General features: G+C 45.3%; 1 protein-coding gene across 2 annotated transcripts in view; it reads left to right on the forward strand.

Moving 5' to 3' along the window:
* LOC144828936 (uncharacterized) overlaps positions 1 to 16,634 on the forward strand; it is a 410,356-nt gene that overhangs the window by 22,430 nt on the left and 371,292 nt on the right. For both annotated transcript variants that reach the window (XM_078687588.1, XM_078687589.1), the window contains exon 2: positions 7,802 to 7,910. In XM_078687588.1, coding sequence (XP_078543714.1) covers positions 7,824 to 7,910 — 87 coding nt within the window. In that variant the 5' untranslated portion in view covers positions 7,802 to 7,823. The remainder of the gene's footprint in view (positions 1 to 7,801; positions 7,911 to 16,634) is intronic.

Raw genomic sequence — 16,634 nt, forward strand, 5'->3', positions numbered from 1 at the left:
GAATCTATAATACAATAACCCAGAAAAAAGAAAATCAATAAATCTCCTTATTATGTGATATGTACCGTCTGCCGCCACCGAATATGGTGTACTAAAAGTGGGAACTATATACAGTGTCTATATACAAATATGTACAAACATGCACTACCAACACAATAATTGAATCAGGGTCAGGGGTAGGGCTAGGTGCCTATGTCTAAACCAGGTGCACACATCTAATAAAAAGGTTTTATACTCACTAATGGAATGTCACCCTGGATTAATCCTATATGCCAATAAATCAAGGAGTCAGTAAAATATCCATCATCCTTCAGATTAAGGCTAGTTTGTACTGTACGCAGATCAAGCGCTTACCTCCTGACACTCTAACATGGGTTCACTCGTTCAATCGTGATAGCCGGGCATAATTAAAATGCCTGTATGGAATCTGTGAAATATAAACGACGAATAACTTACACTCCGCTTACTAACACCCAACACTACACATAAACGAATTAAAAATAAACAAATGTCAGCCACAAATGCCAAAGCCAGAGCTAGGCGTCCGCTACACTTACTTTTTCGGGAATTCAATCACCGCCCATTATCCAAGCCTCGCTGCAACAGACGAGTGCAGGTCGGCGTCTTCCGGGTGCTATTAAGCCGGTAGAGCGGTAATCACATGAGATTACGTGAAGCGCGGCGGCCATGATTGTCCTGAGAAAACGTGCCTGACTCCCTATTGCTAACACCTAGAAGGTCAGGCGCCACAATACTTATTCTGGCTCGGCTTTAAATAGCCATTGGCTATTACATCCCTACCAATAAAAATGCAAAAGCAATACAATATTAATGCAGGGCATGTCCACTGCGTTTAATATACTCATAACAGACAGCCCACTACTGCTTAACACCCTCAGACTATCTTAGAGTTGCCAATGTTTGCCATTCCACAAAACAATTCAGTCCTTTTTCCACAGTTTTAGCAGACCATATCCATCTGTTCTCCTTAAGGGTTAGCAGACGGTCCACATCACATCTTCTTTTGGAGTTTTTTACTGCCTCCAAGACAAACCATTTCATTTCATGAGGCAAATGTTGTTTGGCTAAGTAATGTTCAACCAGTGGTGCTGTTTCGACCTTACAGCGTATCCTTGACTGGTGCTGCATGATGCGCTTCTTCACTTCTTGAGTTGTCTTACCTATATAGAAAAGACAACAAGGACATTCTATGCAATAAATTACATTCCTAGTCAGACAATTAGTGTGTTGTCGCAATATCCAATTTTTACCATTAATACAACAACTTTTGATGGTGAGTGTCGTCTGGCATGCGCCACATGAGCCACAAGGATAGTGGCCCAGAACTGGAGGTCTACCCCACATGCTTTGGATGGAATTTGGGGCTGGTTCTTTGTATGCTTTTACAAGGTAGTCTCTCAAGTTACGCGATCTTTTAAAGGCAAACCGTGGAACTGGTAGTTGCGGTTCAACTTTGTGTATTAAATGCCAGTTCTTAGTTATTATCCTTTTAATCAGATTGGAGTCAGACCCAAATGTAGATTAGCTAAGATTCCTCTGCCCAATGGCAATACAGGCTGTTACTCTGTGGCTACACGGCGAGAGAGAGGGGAGGATACTGGTAACAGACACATCAAATTCAAACACAGTTTTTTCCTAAGGTGCTACGCAATTAAAATACTACAGTGCTGAAATGTTTAAAATAATGATTAGAAAGCAAGGTTACTTTTAACCAGACTATCAGTAACGGTGTCTCCAGGACTGTGTATATCTCGGCAAATGTAATGGTTATTTCAATTGAAAATGTGTTGTCTGTAATAGCGGTGCTGCCACACCATGCATACTCTACTCTAACCCACTCCACACTGCGCTCAACTCTGCACTCAACACCACTCCAGTCTAGGCCACTCCTCCTTATACTTCACAACTCCACCCCACACTACACTCTATGCCACTGCTCTCTACGCCAATCTAATCTACGCCATGCCACTGCACTCCACCCAGCACCATTCCACTCTACCCAAAAATAGTCTAATCAATGATACTGCACGCCACACCTCTCCAGTCCACTATACGCCACTGCACTCTACCATGCACTCTATTTACTCTTAGACACTGCACGCTGTGCCACTCTACTCTAAGCCAGTGTACTTTACGCCACTGCTGTGCGTCACTCCACTCTATGCTACAGCACTCTGCAGGATTGCACCCTATGCAGCTGTACTCTGTACCACTCTATTCCAATGCACTCTGCCACTCAATACCACTGCACTAAACACCACTGTACTCTGCACAACTCTACACCAGTGCACTCTGCCACTCTACTCCACACCACTGCACTTTACTGTGCACAGCTCTACGCCTCTGCAGTATACACTGTTGAGTTCTATACCACTGCACTCTACAGGGGTGTGGAATTTAATAAAACATGTACTTGTCCATGGGGCAGGTTACTCCATAAATCTACTTGTCCCTTTGGTGCTATGTACTACAGCGACAAATTATCGCAGCAATCTCATTATATAAGCGCTCCGATATAGCCTCTCTGGTTATGCCAGGGCTCGTACCATAGTAGTGTTTTAATACTTGCAATTCCCTTATGTTGCCATGTTTCTGCAGATCCATCTTGCACATGGGAGTACCCGCCCCAGGGAAGTTACCCATTGGTCCCAACCTTTTACCTACCCGAAACACCCCTACATCTAGTCTTCAGGGGCACCCTTGAACCATGCTTCCTCAAGACGAGAAACACAAGAAGAAAAGAAGGACCGAACAGCCGCGCCGAAACTAAGAGGAGGAGGTAGCCCACTGACTTGGCCCCAGCCCTACTGGCCTGTCCCCACCTCGAACCTGCAGAAGCGAAACTCCGCTGTGTCCTGCAGCCAGCAGCCCCAAGAACCTGCCCTGCCTTCAAAAGAAAAGCGACTGTCTCCCTTGAACACCGGATTTGTTCATCAACATACTCCAGCTCCGGCAAAGTCTGCACCACTCTGCACCCGATGCTCGCGGCCCGAGTTCGAGTGGCCCAACACCACGAGGAGGTCTCCCTGACGATCCTGACCCGAGATCTGGTGGCCCCTGACCTGCCTCCAGTCGACGCCTGCAGCCTCAAACCAGATGGTCCCCCCAACCGCGACCAGGAGCTGGTATGAAGATCCAACCCTAAAAGACACCCCGGCATCTTCCGCCCCAAGGCCTTGGGTTGCCCAACCGACAGTGTCTAACCAACCCCCAGTATCCCAACTTACCTCTCCAAGTGGTGGTCACACCCAGGAGCCCTTCATCCTGAGCCTGCAGTGTTTGCAAACCGGAGACCTCCCCATTGAAAGCTACAGGGCGCCCTATGCCGAAACAGCACTCTGCACCCGGCCGCCCCAGTGCTGCTGAGGGAGCACCTTTTCTGCTGGCTTGAACCCCCATTTGCCCTGAGCTTAAGTCCAGGAGCTTTGCTCCCACAGCCCAGTGACTTGCTAGTAAGCAGCCACCAACCGGAGGCCCCATTACCCATTGGATAACATTGGGACTCAGCACTCTGCACCTGGCCACCCTAGCGCTGCTGAAGCTGTAAGAAGAGTGTATCCTTGACCTTGGGGGACCCCTGAGTCTACCCCTAGAATACCAACTCCCACAACCCGAAAACTTACCTTCGAAACAATAACCCTATTTTCCTCCCTAGGATAACATAGACTGTTTTTCTGTGAAAAGTGTGGAGTTGAAAAATAACCAAAACACTTTTTTTTTTATAACCCATTTTTATTGATTTTAAATCGCAACAATGATAACGGCACCAATCATGTTTATGATGTATAAAACAAGGCTAGGATGGAAACACATCACAGTGACATGCAAAGGCAGACATATATAGGGAAGATATCGGCATTCCCACTCCAGTCCTGGACTGTACATTAAACCCTGAAGGCAGCGGGGACAGGAGGCATCAGGCCGAAGCCCCGCGCGCTGGAGGCGCAGCGGTGTAAGATAGGCGGCGTGAAGGTAGTATATTTAGACTAGTCGAAGCCTCGCTGAGACTAATTGTTTTGGGAGCCATCAGTGCTTTCCTCCAGTCTGTGTACTCCAGGGCCCCAAGCCAACCCTCCCACTTGTCCTGGAGTTGAGATAGTAAGTTGGGGGTGTTGTTTGTAAGAGAACGGTAGATGTGGGAGATTCCTCCCTTCCCCAGATTACCAGTCAGCACCTGAGCCTCAGGTGGGCTATATTCAGGTAAGGAGATGCCCTCTGAGATATGGGAGCGGAGGGCATGGCGTAGCTGCAGGGATCAGAAGAACTGGGAAGAGTGAAGGGAGTACTGGGTCTGTAAGTTCTGTAAGGAGTGTAAGTGGGTTCCACTCCAGATATCACCCAATAGGGAAATCCCAATGAGATCCCATGGTCGGAATCCTGAAAGAGTAACAACCTCCCAGAGTCTGGTACAGTACCACAAGGGAATGCACTGGATCAATTTATCTGACCAGTGTACATGGCGCAAGGAGGCCCGCCAGGGCAAGAACACTCCGTGTGTGATTTCCGGGAGAGCTTGGGAAACAGTGTTTCCGTATAGCATCCCCTGAATAGTAGACAAACCCAGGGTGTGCAGTTCCAGACCATACGCTGAGTCGGACCAGCCGCCATTAAACCAGTCGTGCACGGTAAGGAGTTGAGTCGCTAAATAATAAAGATATAGGCTCGTCATCCCAAGACCTTCGTCAAAAGGTGGGATCCGGCATTGGGCCAGGGCCAGCCTGGGCCTCCGCCCTTCCCATAAAAACTTGATGGCCAAGCTGTCCATCTCGCGAAACCAGGATCTGGAGAACAAGAAGTGCGTATTCTGGAGCATGTATAGGAATCTGGGCATAATCATAATTTTAAATAGGCCTATTCTGCCCAGAAGGTTCAGTGGTAGGGTTTGCCATTTGAGGAGGTCAGCGTGGACTTGCTTAACCAGCGGGGTGACATTAAGTGACCAGGAGAGGTCGGGGAGAAGGGCCACCCAGATCCCCAAGTACTTGAAGGACTGCCGCCGAAGAGGAATCGTCGACTGCCAATCAAAGCACTCCTGTGAAAGGTGAAGGGGAACCAGGATGGACTTTGTCGAGTTTAACCGGAGGCTCGAGGTGCGTTCAAAGAGATCAAAGGCCCAAAGGCATCGGGTCCCGATCGAGCAGGGTCCGCCAAAAAAAAAAGCACATCGTCGGCATACTGTGCAATCTTGTCCTCCTTGAAGCCGGGCCATCTCCACCGCGTGAGAGACTGATCAGAACGGACCAGACAAGCAAAGGGCGCCATTGCCAATGCAAAAAGAAACAGTGAGAGGGGGCACCCCTGCCCCTCCTAATGGGAAAGGGACGGGACAGAGCTCCGTTGACTAGAACCTGAGCCCGTGGCTGACAATACAACGTCTTAACCAGGTTGCGGAAGGGAATGCCAAAGCCCATCTCTACCATCACCGCCTCCAGGTAGCTCCAATCCACCGAATTGTAGGCCTTCTTAAAGGCTACGAGAAGGAGACACAAATAGGGGGACAGCAGGTGCCGATTCGCGAGGGCAAGGTGAAGGCTTCTGAGGCAATGCCTGGTCCCTCTGAGGGTCATAAAGCTACATTGGTGGACCAGACTGGTTAAGTGCGGTCGAATGCGGTTGGCTAAGACTGAAGCAAATATTTTAAGCTCCAGAGCAGTCAGAGCAACAGTTTGAGGGGTGCTGAGACTTAGGGATCACCACAATGGTGGCCAAGTCCGACTCTGGACGGAAGGAGCTGCGATCCACCGCCTCTTGGTACATCTCCAGGAGAGGTGAAACCACCGTGTCTCGGTAGGAAGCGTAAAACTCCTGAGGGAGCCCGTCCGGTCCAGGTGTCTAATCTGCTGCCATGTGCGATATGGTGTCAAGAACCTCCTCAGGGTGATTGGAAGGTCAAGCGCCTCTGCCTCAGATTCACTAAGGCACGAAAGAGGGAACCGTTCGCGCCGGAGGAGCTCCGAGAGTGAAAGGCTAGGTGTCGGATCTGAAAAGGGAGTGGCGTAAGTGGCGAAGCATTGGGCCACAGCCGCTGGGGCACTATGGATCTCTCCGTCTGAGTCAGTCACCTCTGGGATTATACGGTTGGCCATAGGGTAGGTGGCCAGGGGATGGAGGAGCTTCCCATTTTCATCTCCCCCCTCCAATCCACTCGGGCTACGGAAGACCTGCATAGCAGTTTGGCAGCCTCCAGAGAGGTCTCTCTCTCTGATCTCATCTCTTAGAAACGTAAGCCTCCTATCCTGAGCCTCGGCTCTGTCCTCATGGGGCAGATTCTCGAGTTGGGCGACCTGGGTCTCCAGAAGTGTGAGCTGGGAATCTCGTGCTGCCAAAACGCTTTTATTAACCTGTTTACAGGAAATGTCCCAGTGCAGTATCCAGGTATACTGCACTGTAAGAAAAGTAATCTGTAGAGAAATCTACTTGACATTCAACTGAAAAGCCAATACAAAGTATATGTACAATTTTTCAAAGCATTGCATTGCTAGTAGTTCTACCGTAATCAAACCAAAAGTATACATACAGCTGCAATGCACTGTTTTATTACTGCAAAGTACTTATCACTTACCTGTGTCAGGCTTGCTTGGTTTCAGGAAATAAAATAGCTAAAAGCATACAAAACCAATTGGTCTGAAGTTCAGTCTTTGAGTGTGTGACATCATTTGCTGAGTGTGTACAACAAATGCTTAACACTACCCTCTGATAAACCCTACTGTTCGCCCACACAACCACAAATAGAGAGTAAGGGGCTATCTACTTTTACCTCTGCCTACCTTTAGGGTTCCACTGGACTCTGGGCACGCTATACTTCACTTTGGAATAGTATATACAGAGTCAGCTTCCTACAGTTACCATATGGTGAAACAAACTAAATACTTATACTATTTTTTTCTGTATTTTCTAGTAGCCATAGACCCTGTAACCATACTCACTGACCCCTCCGCCCTCACATCACTTCTGATCACAGTTCCCACACTTTTCCATGCACTTCAAAGGCTGTGTTTAAATGAAGCCAAGCTGGAAGCGCTCCAGATAAACAAAACTGCACTTTCAGACCATCTTCATTTACATGTACTTGGAGAGGCACTTTCACCCCCCTACATTCCCAGACCCCCCCCCCCGCCCTCCTCCCATAGGAAAGTATCTACAGACCCCAGGGGAATGTGGTCCGCAATTTAAAGACCTCTGGTAATCAATAGAAGGTCTGTAAGCCTGTTGTATACAATATCTCTTGCAAGCGCTGCCGCCGACAAGATCTAAAAAGAATGGCTGTTCCATTCTTTTTTAAATTCCTCCATACCTGTTCGCAGTTGTAATATTTTGTTAATAAAGGAAAGAAAAATCAGGTTGAAAAGTTTGGATGCGAGATTAATATTTGTATGGCTCCCCACCAGTTATAGCGTTTATTATTATAGTGTAGTTACTTGTAAATCTAGGGTTTGCGTTTTAAGGGAATCGACAGCCTGATGGGTTAGAGTTAAAAAATAGGCACACTAGTTTTTCGTTACCTTCAACTTCCTCTAGAAATTCTCCCTTTTCATTTAATTCAATGTTAAGTTTACATAGGAAGGTCGATTTTAAATTCTTTTAGGTTCCAGTTTTAGAAATAATGTGCCACCGAAGGTGGTGGACCCACACCAATCTCTTTGGAATTACTCTCATACTTTCACTCTGCCTTGTGGTCAAATTCATGTTTTTATTGTCCTTGCTATTTGGCATACTTTATTTGTCCTGTTAATGTTAACTCTATTGTTTTGATAAATTTAAAGTGGTGTATTTTTTGCAGTTGATCCGTGCTTTGTTCCAAAATGAGCAACCCGAAAGAGGATGGTAACTCATCATTCGCCAAGAAAAAAGACAAACCTGAAAAGACCCACCAGATCTATTATTGTGAGGTTAGTATGTATACTTGAACATCCAGTCTGCACAGTACATTCCATGACCTTTGGTGCTCCCTCCACTATCTGTTCACTTCTGTTTGTAAATGTTAAATTGTAGGCATCACTTTGTGTTATCCTACAGAAATGTAATTTTTTTATTTAGAGAATTTTGTACACGGCAATCATGACTCAAAGGTATAAAGAGGTGTAAAGAGACTAGGGGTTCCCTTATGATTGGACTGGGGCTTGCTATTCAATTGCAAAGTGCTCTATTGGGGGGAAGCGGGGGGTGCTTACGAGCAGCCTTGGGCTTAGCACAGAGGAGTGCAAGACAATTGCACATACCCATATTGATCAATAAATGACGCACACAACTCTAGGAGACACCAATTTATAACAAGCATTTTCAATGCAATCAGTCTCGCATTTATGAAAGTTTGAGTTTTTGGCACTGTAAATGATTTTGTTTGTTATTTAGGTTTATTTGTTAGTAGTGGAGGGGATGTGTTTGTAGTGGAATTATGTGGTTTGATTTTGATTTGTTAGGTGTGGAATTGTCTGGTACGTTCGTGTTGAGAATTGAGCAATCCTAGATGCTTGCAGTATGCTGTAAATGCTATCAAACCTTGATCCAATCATTTTAAAGCACTGCTACACAGACACTCCAGGATTTCGCGGTTTGCCGCGAAATCGGCACTTTAGTAAAAATGCCGCAATTTTTACAAAAGTGCCCACGAAATCGGCACTTTTGTAAAAATGCCGCAATTTTTACAAAAGTGCCCGCGAAATGGACCCAAGTTCTATTAGGTTGCCTGGCTTTTCAGTGTCAGTTTTTATGGACTGAAGAGCTTGATCTAGCTTTGTTCCAAAAACATTCTGTCCATCAAAAGGCGTGACCATAATATTCAACTGGATCAAGGTCTGAATGGAATACTCATCAATCACCCATAGTGTCGCATCACTGTGCCATTTCCTATCTGATGGAATGCACATACGGAGGCATCCAAAGCTGCATCTATCAGTGTTGAATAAGCTTGTTCTCCATCCTCCAGCATGGCTTGATGTCCATCTTCCTACAGAAACACTTCAAGAAATTGAGAAATGTCCGTACATAGCTGGCATTCGAAGCTTGTTGCTACTAAGGATGCATTAGCCATTTTGACACCGTACGGTGTCAACATAATTACTCGGGACTCGTTAAGGCGTTGAAGGATTTCTTTACCTATGTTGAGCTACAGCAGAGACAGATTCTGTTTTTATCAGTATTGACTGAAAGACTGAAGTGGTCGCTTTATATTTATTGTAAAACAGTAGGACGTTGGCTGTAGCAGGATTCTGCATCATCAATAGCTCTTCCTCCCATGAAGATCCAAATAGGAATGGATCTTGCACTCCCAAGTTAATTAATAATGAAAAGTAGACACGCTTACAAAGGACGATCAGAAGCTGACACTCTGGTGTAGGGAATGCTCAATTCACGCAGTCATGCGAGTTTCACCAATACTTCTCCAGCCTCAAGAAACTCACGCATTCGGACAGTGCATGTACTTCTCGGAATACCTTTAATGGGACAGTATCCGCATGTCCCAGAATATCTGGAAAATTGTAATTGGCACATTAACTTTATTTCTTCTTGTGACTCCCGTACGTTTAATTGGACAGTGACCGCACATCTTCGTCAATGATATTAGATACTATCAACACTTTGTCGTACAGCGGTACGTTTTACGGGATAGTGCATGCATTATTTATAATACATTAGCTGAACAGTACCAGTACTTCTGCTGGCTCCTGCAAACATGAACGGGGATAGTACCAGGACTTCTCGGAGGTGTCTTTCTCGGAGGTACTACAACGCTTTCAATTGAACTGGAGCTGCACTTTTAAACAGTTTTGTTGTGCTGCACTAGAACTTGTCTGCAACCCTTCTTCCGGGAGGCGCCAATACTTCTCCCCGCTCCTGTAGTTTTAATGGGGCGGTATCAGCGCTTCTGTCCAAGATCACAGCACTTATAAAGGGACACGCCAGGCACTCGCCTGTTTCCGCAGTATCGATCATATTTGTTGAGCGCGTGCACCTGTCGGTAGGAGTCCAAAGACCTGCAGTAAGAGGACGTCTCAGTAGGGCGGGGGCATCAACAGCTGAACGAGTAACTGCATTCTCCTTGTCGGCCAAGAGCAGGGCTTTGATCTGATGCAGCAAGCTCCTCGATACCTTTGCTTCGCAGCACTGAGCCTGTTGGAGTTTCTGCGAAGCATCAAGTTCTGCCCGCTTCCAGGCCAGTAGGGAGCAACATTTCATGACAAGACATATTCCAGATTTGTTTTGTTACATATTTATTCCGCATATTGTATGTGTATCCTGGTGACTTATCTAGCACTTAAACCTGAAAGTGCTATCTCGACAAAGTGAACTACAAGCAAATGGGGCAGTGGTGTAACGCAACATAACCCCTCCCCCAGAATGTGACGAGTGGCCCGCGTTTGACTTATCTCAAAAATACTCATTGTCCTTAGACTAGATTGCCCCCTGAAGGGTTGGGACCCCTGGAAGGGACACCCTCCACCCCCCTAAAACATTTTCCATTGAATTAAGGCTGAGAATGAATGATTATGAGTAAAATAAAGTGCCGCAAAAATGCCACTAAATTTCCATATTTGTGCCGCTAAATTTGCTAATCCATGCCGCTATATCCTGGGGGGTCTGGCTACATGAGAGGTCAACAATGCCATGTGTGCACATGAACTCAAGGATGTGGGACCATTAAAAGAGGTAGGGGCGATTAAACCAGGTTATGGCTTCTGGTGATTACTTTTCTGCATGTTTGTTGACTGTTTGCATGCAAATATGCAATTAACTCCACATTCTGTGTTCCGTAAATAAATACTACTAGATATTTTCCTATGTCAAAGGCTTCAAACTGCTAAAAGTATATTCGTAGGAGGAGTGGCAGACATAGTTTACAAATGCTTAGCATTTAACAGCTCGTTTGGGCAATATCGGAATTCACTGTATGATTTTGTGTTTTTCATTTTTGCCCAAAGGAACTTTTGTGTCTAAACATCATATCATTTTTAATTTATGAATTGCAACTTTTTAAGAGTTTCTTTCATGATTGAAATCCTACAGGTTCGGCTATGGTAAACATAGTGAGCTATTTACCTTTTTGAGATGCCAGTAAAGTGTCCACTGGCATCAACCGAACAAACAAAACGCTAAACCAATGAGATAACTTAATGCATAGGGAATAAGGCAACAGACACTTTGAAACACACTAGCAGTGCATGACTGTGCGTGTCCCCAAGAGAGAAGATGATGCACACTGCCTACCCACATGTACAGCCATCAAAATGGAAAATAAAAACTTGCCTTGGGCAGCATATGAGAATACTTTACACCAACAGAGCACTTCTCATGTCCTTCCCACATTGTTTTTTAGCCATGACCCCAGTGCTTGAAATGGAACGGTACTCTCCAATTAAAAGTATTGCACTGTAGCTCTCAAAATAAAAAAGTGCCGGAGAGTACTGGCCCATTTAAAGCACTGCTGGGCTCTGTTAGTACACCCACATCTACTCCCTGATCGTCTTTGTACACAGAGAGACATGCCTAATAGCCGTAAAGAAAAAATACATCAGCAGAAACAAACTTTCTTGGAAAATATCTGGCAACGAGGAGAAAACAGTGGATGCCTTCAAATAAAAGAAAAGAACAGACATAATATAAGTTTCAGGGCAAAGAGCTGCTGCGACTATTCCAACTGTAGAATTGGAGTTACAAATTCGACAGTTCGTAAGGCAAACACACACTACATGAAGACAATCCAAATTACAGAAAAATTGCTGCAATTCTTCCTTGAACCCAATGAATGTAGAGTGAAACGTGTCCGCTACAACTGCCAGTTACAGCACCCATTTATATACCGTCTGCATCGATAGTGTACACTGATGAATTGGCGCAGATCACTACTGGTTTCTGCTTGTTTTTAGGCTGCGCGGTGGACACAAGTGTACATTTTGGGGATATGTTTTTTGAAATTGCTCCTGTTTACTCCAGCATAAGCAATAAAGCTCAACTCTTAGTCAAGCTATTAATTTGAATTCTGTACTTCAGAGCGCTTGCTGCCTTTCCCAGCCATTTGTTTGATGTTGCCTCCAGAGAAAAAAGATGAAAGGCACGAAGTGCTTGGCTGGGACGTCCCAGGCTCTTAACATACCAGCCTGCAATATATAATATTTTGGCCGAGAAATGGAGCCATGAAAGGAGGAAGGGGATGGATAGACAGTGTTTGTGTGGCATGTCGTTTGTGCGTGTGTTTGCATGTGGCTATCTGCATGTCTGTGTTTGTAGATCGTGTCTGTACCTGTGGTATGACTAATTACTAATGAAATTTCAACCTGACATTACTTTCCCACATGGCGGTCCCTGACGTTGGTGTGCGATATATGTGAGCCCAAGGCACGAGTTATTTTCCTGTAACCTGCTAACGTAACTGTGCCGCTGATAACGTAGGAACTGTTAGTGATGTCTTTAACCCCTGGCATGCTGATGACGGCCCCCAGCCGTCATGCACTACAGTGCTCGTGTGCTGATGACGGCTGGGGGCGGTCATGACCGCACCCGCGCTGAAATCTGCAGCACAGGAGCAGAATCGGCCCAGCATGGAAGGGGTTAAGAGGCTCCAGCTTAAAGGCTGGGACAACCCTTTGGAACTTATGGCTGCTTTGCCATAGGAAGAAAAAGTAATACAACTGCGCCACCTGCTGCACACGACTGACATTACAAATGGAGAGCTTACCAAGCAACAGTAAACTAGCAGGAGAGAGACTGGCGTATCCTCCACAGCTGCCGACATTGGACCTGGAGAATCGGGTGTGAGTTTCGCAGTCGGTGAACCTGTCCCTATAAAAATAAGACATAGAATGTAAATACATGATAAAACAATGGCAGGAATGCTTTTGACCCCCCCCCCCCCCCCCCCCCCTGCCCCAAATATATATATGCTGCAGGGGCAGCTGGGAGCTGTGCCGTGGGGACGACCAGGAGGAGCAGTGAACGCGGAGAAGTGGCGAAAAGGGAAGCAACAAAAATAAAAGAAAATTAACATTGAGCGAAGGCTGCAAATGTTTAAATAAACAAAAAATGACATTGCGCGAAGTGTGTGCAGAAATAACACGCACAAGCAGAGTCAGGCCAACAAAAAAAAAGTGTTCTCCAAGTCCAAACAGTTAACAGGAAGAGTAACCGTACATCTAAAAAGGAGAGTCCTCTTGAGAGGTTACAAAAGTAGAAAAGAAGGGATTACTGAGCATATTAATCAATGAGAAGCAGGAATTTAGGAAGGACAGCAAGAGGAACCAATGAAAGAGATGGGAGTTTTTTCAAGCCCATATCCTAGATACAGCATGTCTCAGACAGCTCAAGTGCTGCCTAGGCGAGACTCAAAATACCTAGTATCTTTATGTCGTTACTTTTGTTTATGCATCTGAGAAAAATCGTTCATGTATTTACATTTTTAATATGGGGATATATATATATGTCCCAAAGTTCCTAAGTATGCCATCACAAACATGTCTACTTCTGAAAAATTATTTTTCACTTCACTGTAGCCCACCTTAGGAGTGGTACTAACCTGGTGGTGGCACGCCTACTTGACTAGATAATTTACCCACCTGTTTAAATGCAAGGGGGGCTTGGACAAATGTGTCATCTTCCTCTCCTGTTAGGGGGAGCCAGATTCACACTTCAAAGATGGCAGCCCTTTGTGACTTGGCATCCAAGGATGGCTAATCAGTAGGTCATCCAGTGGGAGGGGTTGTTACACCCTTTTCCGGGACAGGCTTGTGTTCTCGGTCTCCCGAAAGCAGAGGCTGTCACCCTAGTAGGTCAGCACCGTGACAAAGGTTTCAAGCGGCGACAAACCAGTCAGCAAGTACACCATAGGCTTATAGGTTTTCTAGTGGTACCTCTAAGGTGCCCTCTGAGACCTTTTATTGGTAGATCCAACACTGGCATCAGTGTGGGTTTACCAGTGGGAGATGTTGAATACCAAGCATCTCTATTTTCATTGAAGCCATCGGGTAGCTGGGTAACTTGTTTTTACTAGTGTCCAACTTGTGCTTTAAAATAGCTGCCCTAGTCACTCGTACTGGCAGTAATATGACTGATCAACACAGGGGCATATCTGGCCATGCAGGTATGCCCTCACATGTAATATTTAGCACCCTGCTTTATAGGTGTCAGGCCTGCTATAGGGGTGATTAAAAAATATTGCATGCAGTGTTGGGTGACATGGCACACAGGGATGTCGTGTTTTCACTTTTGTTGGTACCATGACATGCAGCCTGCAGTGGCAGTCTTGCGTGTGCTTGGTAGGGGTACCCTAGGGTGGCACAAGTCGTTCTGCTGCCCTTAAGGACCCTCTTTAGTACCTCAGGCCCTAGGTACCAGGGGTACCATTTACTAGGGACTTACAGAGGATGCTAAAGATTTTGCCAATTGGGCGAACCATTGTACAGTTTGTAAGGAAAGAACACTGGTACTGGGGACCTTGTTAGCAGGAACCCAGTACACGTTAGTCAAAGTTGCATCAAATACCAGGCCAAAGTATGTTGGGGGGAGGGGAAGGGCGGAGTACTGCAACAAAAGGCCCGTTTCTTACTTGGTTCATCATGGTGTATGGCTTTGCTTTTCATGCACTGTATCTTCCACTAGATCTAAGTTTCGAAAGTGTGCGACTTTAGAGCGGAAGTGATGAGGTTGAAATGTAATTTTCCGGTTACCAGTCTTGCTCCTGCTTTAAGGATAGCCGAGCCTGATTTGGTATTCCTGTTAATGTTGAACTCTCATAATCCATCCTGGATATGACTATGGCTTTCACTGCAGTCTTGAAGTCTGGTGGTGGAAAGAGCGATTTGACATTGCTTAGGTGGTTGAGTTGGAAAATGCCCAGTGAATTTGTTAATGTGCATGTTATGGTTCTTGTCAATCCAGGGAGGTGAATTTTTTGATTTAGTGGTAACAAGTTTGCAATAGAGTGTGTCTAGGTATTTGATCCCGTCTTGTAGTGGAGTGGCACTGTGAGGTGAAGAGAAAAGCAAGCATTCCGTTTTCAAACGATTACTTTTCAGGTGGTAATGTGTCAGCAGTGTTTGGGTTTTCACAAGTGTGTCATTAAATGTGGTTATATCTTCTAGACAGGTGACCTTTAACTATAGCTGTGTCATCTGCATAGTGATAGGACCGGTTTGCTTGTTTGAGGACCTCAGTCAGCGGTTTCATGTAGCGGTGGAAAAGTTCTGATGATACGGTGGTTCTTTGCAGGGCTCCCATTCTAACCAGGGGGTGTTTGATGGGAGTTACCCAATTTGACTTGTTGGAGGCTTTGAAGAAGAGAGGTAAACCATTTATAAATGGTCAGATATTTGACTGGGAACATATTTTTCCAACCGTTACACCAGGATATGGATGTTAAACACTGTGGAAATTGTTTAGGTATGTCAGCTCAGCGCTTTGTTTTTCTTTTTCCAGCATAGGCAACACTTGATCCATCTTCAGGCAGTCTGGGATAGTTCCCTGCATTAATGATGCTTTTACGATTTTCTTCCAGAAAGGGTGCAACAAGATACTTGTGAAGGGAATTAGGTCATTGAAGTGTGTTGTTTGTTTCATAGACGCTATGCTCTTGCTTAACTCCTCTTCATTGGAGTTTAAGATTGTTTTCCATGTCCCCTCTAGAATAATTTCACTCGGTTGAAAATGCATTTTCTGTATTTGCTGTTTCATCATCAAAGAAGGTCAAGAATGTTTCACAGTTCCTCGTCCCACAGTGACATTGTTTGCTCCCGATTGTTGTTTTAATATGTCAAAGTTTCCTTGGTGTTTTTTTTGTTGGGCTTTTTCTAGCTGAGATCTAAAGAAAGCGGTTTCGGCATTTCATGTGATCTTTGTGTGGGTATTTCTTCTCTCGTTTACTCAGGTTTATCATGAAATGTTTATATCCATTGTCTCAGCAAGCCTGAGTTTCCTTCTCTTTGTTTTGGTTGAACTATGGATGAGAATTTCTTTTGTGTGTGGAGGCAAAAATGTGGTACCCTAGCCATAATGTCTGCCATTTTTTCGATGTAGATCTCAGTTAATTCTAATACATTTTGTGGATCATTTGGTTGGTATCAAAAGTTCCCTACTTATGGACTTTAACTGTTTATTAAATTTACAGAGTTTCTCACCATAGTTCACAAATCAAATATAGTTGTGTTTGAGCTATGATGTATATTGTATTCTGTGAAATTTAAAGCTCAATTCCTTTCTTGTTGCTGTGAATGAGAGTAGTGTAGTAAGCTGGGTTTCTGTTGCAGTAAGCCCCACTTTTTGCCAGACTACGGATGCACTTTGGCTTCATGTGACCTGGGTCCGTGTCTATCCGGTTCCCAGGGCTTGTGTTCTTTCCTAAAAACTGTACCTTGAACCCCCAATTGGCAGCTCTCTGGCCACATGTCAGTTCCTTGTAAAAGGTACCAAGGACACTGTGGCCAGGGAAGGCCTCTAAGGGCTGCAGCACTTATTGTTCCACCCTTAGAGGCCCTATGCCTGCCTGCCTGCCTACACGCTCGCTCACTCACTCACTCTGTTGTGGTACAGAACAAAGTGAAGAGTCGACATGGTACACATCCCTTTGTGCCATGGCTACAACCCACTGCCACCCCTCTAGCTAGGTGCACTATACCGGTGGTGAGGGT

This window comes from Lissotriton helveticus, chromosome 4_1 (assembly GCF_964261635.1).
Source record: "Lissotriton helveticus chromosome 4_1, aLisHel1.1, whole genome shotgun sequence".
Classification (NCBI taxonomy): Eukaryota; Metazoa; Chordata; class Amphibia; order Caudata; family Salamandridae; genus Lissotriton; species Lissotriton helveticus.